Source organism: Arachis ipaensis, chromosome B03 (genome assembly GCF_000816755.2).
Source record: "Arachis ipaensis cultivar K30076 chromosome B03, Araip1.1, whole genome shotgun sequence".
Lineage (NCBI taxonomy): Eukaryota > Viridiplantae > Streptophyta > Magnoliopsida > Fabales > Fabaceae > Arachis > Arachis ipaensis.
The window spans coordinates 32284732-32290245 of NC_029787.2; the positions used below are offsets into that span (position 1 = coordinate 32284732).

Sequence of the window (5514 nt, forward strand, 5' to 3'; positions counted from 1 at the left end):
ATGATTAAAAATATTAGTTAATATTTATAAAAAATATTAGATATCTGACATCTCTCATCATACTCATAAACTTATTATACTGACACACCATTTGCTTTACTTAGGATAGTTACAATTGTCTCTTGTTTCTTCCTTATGCTCTCCAAGTTCCAATGGAGATTGTAAAATTCTTGTACTTGAATCTTCTCGCGACTTTCACATTCTCAGTGGTTTTAGCAATGGACCCTTATTCAGAGGCACTCCTGGGCCTGAAATCTGAGCTTGTAGATGATGATAACACACTGCATGATTGGAAAGTACCCTCTCAACAAGGGAACTCAACAACAGAATCCTATGCATGTTCTTGGACAGGTATCAAGTGTAACAACGACTCAACAGTTGTAACCTCCATAGACCTCTCAATGAAGAAACTCGGTGGCGTAATCTCAGGGAAACAATTCACCATCTTCACAAAGCTTGTTGATCTCAACCTCAGCTACAACTTCTTCTCTGGCCAGCTTCCAGTGCAAATTTTCAACCTCAAAACCCTGAAAAGCCTTGATATCAGCAGAAACAACTTCTCTGGTCACTTTCCAAATGGAATTTCCAGCCTCCAAAATCTTCTTGTACTTGATGCCTTTAGCAACAGCTTTTCAGGTCCATTGCCTGCAGAACTTTCGCAGCTACAGAATCTCAAGGTTCTTAATCTAGCTGGGAGTTACTTCAGTGGACCAATTCCATCTGAGTATGGTTCTTTCAGAAGCATTGAGTTTCTTCATCTTGCAGGGAATTCTCTCACAGGGAATATTCCTTCAGAACTTGGAAACCTCAAAACAGTGACCCATATGGAGATTGGTTACAACAATTATGATAGTCTTATACCGCCACAATTGGGTAACATGAGTCAGATTCAGTATCTTGACATAGCAGGTGCAAATCTATCAGGCCCCATACCAAAGCAACTCTCCAACCTCACCAGTTTGCAATCACTATTCCTGTTCCGGAACCAGCTCACAGGATCAATACCAAGTGAGTTGGGCAATATCAAAATTCTCACAAATTTAGATTTATCTGATAACTTCCTTTCAGGGTCTATTCCAGAGAGCTTTTCAGAGTTAAAGAACCTAAGACTGCTGAGTCTCATGTACAATGACATGACTGGCAATGTTCCACAAGGCATAGGTGGACTTCCGTCCTTGGAAACCCTTCTCATTTGGAACAACCGGTTCTCCGGATTACTTCCACAGAGCCTGGGGAGCAACTCTAAACTCAAGTGGGTGGATGCATCCACAAACAATTTGGTTGGCAGCATTCCACCGGACATTTGTGCAAGTGGAGAGCTGTTTAAGTTGATCTTGTTCTCAAACAAATTCACAGGAGGTCTCTCCCCTCTCTCTGATTGTTCTTCCCTTGTTCGCCTTCGCCTCGAAGATAACTCATTCTCCGGAAGGATCCCTCTCAGATTCAGCCATCTTCCTGATGTTTCATACGTTGACCTGTCCCACAACAATTTTGTTGGTGGGATTCCCTCCGATATTTCTCAAGCATATCAACTTCGGTATTTCAATGTATCTTATAATCCACGATTAGGAGGCACCATCCCCGCACGACTATGGTCTTTGCCCATACTTCAAAACTTTTCATCATCTTCTTGCGGTATTTCAGGTGATCTTCCTCAGTTTGAGTCCTGTAAGTCAATTTCAATTATTGATCTAGATAGGAACAACTTATCTGGAACTATACCAAACAGCTTTTCCAAATGTCAGGCTCTTGAAAAACTGAACTTGTCGAACAACAATATGATAGGTCATATACCAGAAGAACTAGCCAGTATCCCTGTTCTTAGTGTTATAGACCTATCAAATAATAAGATCAATGGCCCCATACCTGAAAAGTTTGGTAGTTCTTCAAGTTTACAACTTCTCAATGTGTCCTTCAACAATATCACGGGTTCAATTCCAACAGGGAAGTCATTCAAATTGATGGGTAGCAGTGCATTTGTTGGGAATTCTGAGCTTTGTGGAGCACCACTTCGACCATGTCCTGGTTCAGTTGGAATATTGGGGAGCAAAGGAACATGGAGGCTTACCCGTATTCTGCTACTCTGTTTAGGGTCGTTAGTAATCCTTCTAGGAGTCGCTTTTGGAACACTTTATTTAAGAAGAGGGATCAAAAGTCAATGGAAGATGGTCTCATTTGCTGGACTCCCACAGTTCACAGCAAATGATATTTTGACAAGCTTCAGTGGCACAAAAACAACAGAAGTTCCATCACCATCACCACCTTTGGTTTCAAAGGTGGTTCTCCCTACAGGGATAACAGTCGTAGTTAAGAAGATTGAATGGGAACAGAGGAGCATCAAGGTCATGTCGGAATTCATAATTCGCCTTGGAAATGCGAGGCACAAGAACTTGATCAGATTATTGGGGCTATGCCACAATAATCAGTTAGTCTATCTTCTGTATGATTACGTGCCCAACGGGAATTTGGCTGAAAAAATTGGAAGGAAGTGGGACTGGGCAGCTAAGTTCAGAACTGTGGTTGGAATCGCAAGGGGACTAAGATTCCTTCACCATGACTGTTACCCAGCCATACCCCATGGAGACTTGAAATCAAGCAACGTTGTGTTTGATGAAAATATGGAACCCCGTTTGGCTGAATTTGGGTTCAAACATCTGTTAAGGTTGACCAACGGCTCATCTCCTGCTACAACCAAGTGGGAAACAGGTATAACAAGTAATTCTCTGCATTTGCATGTGCATTAAATAATGAAAACATAATTTTACTGTTTTCACTTTCTTTACTTATCTCTTCAAAAAATCATGAAAACAAAACATTGAAAATAGAAATGAAAATGAAACAAAAAAAATAAAACCACAAACCAAACAGGATCTAAGTTTGTTACTCTACCTTGTCCAGATTATGTAGAGAACTAGCCAACTATTGAAACACTCACATACCTATCTGTCAATTACCTAACTCCTTTTTCTTTCTCTGTTTAATTATACTGATTTGTGTTTATTTTTGGATGCAGAATATAATGAAGCCGTGAAAGAGGAACTCAGAATGGATGTCTACCAATTCGGAGAGATGATTCTGGAAATTTTAACTGGAGGAAGGTTGACTAATGCAGCAGCTACCATACAAAACAAACCATGGCATGTTCTTCTCAGAGAAATTTACGACGAGAACGAAGTCAGTTCCGCCAATACAATGCAGGAGATCAAACTGGTTCTCGAGGTTGCTATGCTTTGCACTAGCAGCAGGTCATATGATCAACCGTCGATGGAAGATGCTCTGAAGCTTTTGTCAGGGATCAAACCTATAGAAGATGGCAGAGCTTAAAAAAAAGATAGTACAATTTTAATCGGTATCATTAATATTGAAAGCCATTAGAGATATATAAATTCTCACTAAAAAGTTTGCACGTGTGTAATTAAATGAGTCTGTAGTTTGTATTTGTATAATATATACTTCCCATTATTTGAGTGTGACATCCCATTCTGTCTGTGTTGCAAAATCAACTTCATAAAATATTTGGAATATGGTATTCATTTGGCTCCATAATACTCCCTGCTGTCACACTCTCTTTTCGTGTCAGTAAATATTCTTTGTTCTGACTATTACATCAGATATACTTATTTCAAACAAGACAATATTGTGCATTTGAAAGAAGCAATTCAACGTGGAATTTCAGGAACAATTTACCTCAACATTGTTAGCATTAGCTTGCCATTTGTCTTCATATAAGCATTCAGAATTTCACCCAGTTTAAGAACATGTATAAAAAATCAGCATTCAGAATTTCACCCAGTTTAAGAACATGTATAAAAAATCAGCTCTATTTCTGCCAAGAATCATATTCATTGTTGAAGAGTTTCAACTTTTCAGAGAGTATTTGCCTAACATCAATGTCGCAAGCGTTTGAAGTTTAAACCGTTATCGAATTCGCGGCTTCCAGGAATAAATAACACCTTTTTACCATCTAAGCCAATACTGAAGTTAGTGTGAAGCCAACAATGAATCATTGTGAAAACCAGTCTTAGTTCAATGAAATTGCATTTATAAGAATTAAGAGGCTTAACAAAATATTAATATACGGAATCCCTAGCTGAGCATCTAAAAAGAAGAAGAATAAGGAGCAAGTCAAAAAGCTCAACATAATTTTTCAGAAAAAGGAAAAAAAAAATCATCCTCCCAGCCCGTATCTTATTGGTACAACTATGATAAAGTAACATATATACTGAAACTTTTTGAAGAAAGATTTGTATTTCTCTATCAAGTAAATACAAATAAAATAAAAGAACAGTCTGGTTTGATAAATTATACAGAATTGATATGAGCATTCTAGATTACATTTCTACCCAGAAAATTCTAAATCCTAAGCCTTTGCAACGAAGCATTAAGAACATCAATAATTCCATCAAAACTACCAAACTTGGAACTCACCACGTCAACCTTAACTCCAAGCCTCTCGGCCCCAGCCGCCGTGACAGGCCCGTGGGCCGCAACAACCAAACCTGGGCACCTCCTCCTCACCTCCTCAAAGTTCAGCCCAAACTCCCTCAGGCTCTTCAACAGGCCCTCGACCTCAGCACTGCTCGTAAAAACCACCGCATCGATTCCTTCATCCTCACTCCCCTTCACAATCCCCTCCGCGCACCGCGGCCCAGCCCACCGCGTCTCGTAGGCCTCCACCCGAGCTGGGGCCCATCCAAAATCCCGTAGCTCCTGCAGGAAGGCCGGCACCACCGGTGGCTCCTCCAGGCCCACGACCAGTGGGACTGGGCAGAGCACTCTCCGGCCGCCGCCGGGCCCCAACGCCGCCGCAAGACTGCTCGGCGTCGCGGTCGGTGGAACAAGAACCCTAATTCTCTCAGAATTGGAACAGATTCTGGAGAGGAATTCGGCGTCGATGAGCTCGGTGTCCTTTCCGAGGGCGGCGACGATGAAGGGGTGGCCAGAATGAGAGAGCGGGGGGATGCGGAGGGCGGCGGCAGCGGTGTGGAAGGCTTGGATTGCGGTTCGGGAGGTGAAGGCGATGGCGGAGAAGGGTTGGAGAGAGTGAGAGGAGAGGTAAGGGGCGAAAGAGGAGGGTGTGGGTTGGATGGTGAGTGTTGGGCACCAAAGTGGGGAGTAGGCGTTGACGGTGAGAAGGTGGGATAACCTTTCGGCGTAGTTGGGGGGAGTGGTGAATGCCACGATGGGGTTTTCTGAGGTGCCTGTGGATGTACACGTGAATGCTGTGGTGATGGACATGGTCGTCAACTTCTTATTTCTTCGCTGTAGTTTTGGGCTTTTGGCGGTTCATTTCCATATGAAAGGCACCAATTATCTGTTTTGATACGGATTTTAATAGGCAGCTCAACTTTTTTATGGTGGGATGTTCATGTTCCTAACAGAAATTACATTAATTAAAGATTAAAAATAAAGAGTTTATGCATGTATAAATAGGGACTTGATATGAGATAATATTTTTTTTTATATACTACTAATATTTTTTTTCTTTTTTTTATGTTGCTATATATATATATA

The 5514-nt window shown here is 41.3% G+C and overlaps 2 protein-coding genes across 8 annotated transcripts; one reads left to right on the top strand and one right to left on the bottom strand.

The window, feature by feature from the left end:
• LOC107630215 (leucine-rich repeat receptor-like protein kinase TDR) lies at positions 28-3529 on the top strand. Its single transcript, XM_016333297.2, has 2 exons — positions 28-2706; positions 3014-3529. The coding sequence occupies exons 1-2, from the start codon at positions 153-155 to the stop codon at positions 3322-3324; spliced, it is 2865 nt and encodes a 954-aa protein (XP_016188783.1). The 5' UTR covers positions 28-152; the 3' UTR covers positions 3325-3529.
• Positions 3165-5415, bottom strand: LOC107630216. 7 transcript variants are annotated; one of them, XM_021118655.1, is made up of 3 exons: positions 4429-5412; positions 3688-3719; positions 3185-3301 (listed from the first exon to the last, which is right to left on the bottom strand). In XM_021118655.1, the coding sequence occupies exons 1-3, from the start codon at positions 5236-5238 to the stop codon at positions 3289-3291; spliced, it is 855 nt and encodes a 284-aa protein (XP_020974314.1). In that variant the 5' UTR covers positions 5239-5412; the 3' UTR covers positions 3185-3288. The 7 variants fall into 7 exon arrangements, with proteins under 7 accessions (XP_016188785.1, XP_020974314.1, XP_020974315.1 ...); XM_021118653.1 differs by lacking the exon at positions 3185-3301 and adding an exon at positions 3454-3555 and having other exon boundaries at positions 4429-5414; XM_021118654.1 differs by lacking the exon at positions 3185-3301 and adding an exon at positions 3454-3552 and having other exon boundaries at positions 4429-5413.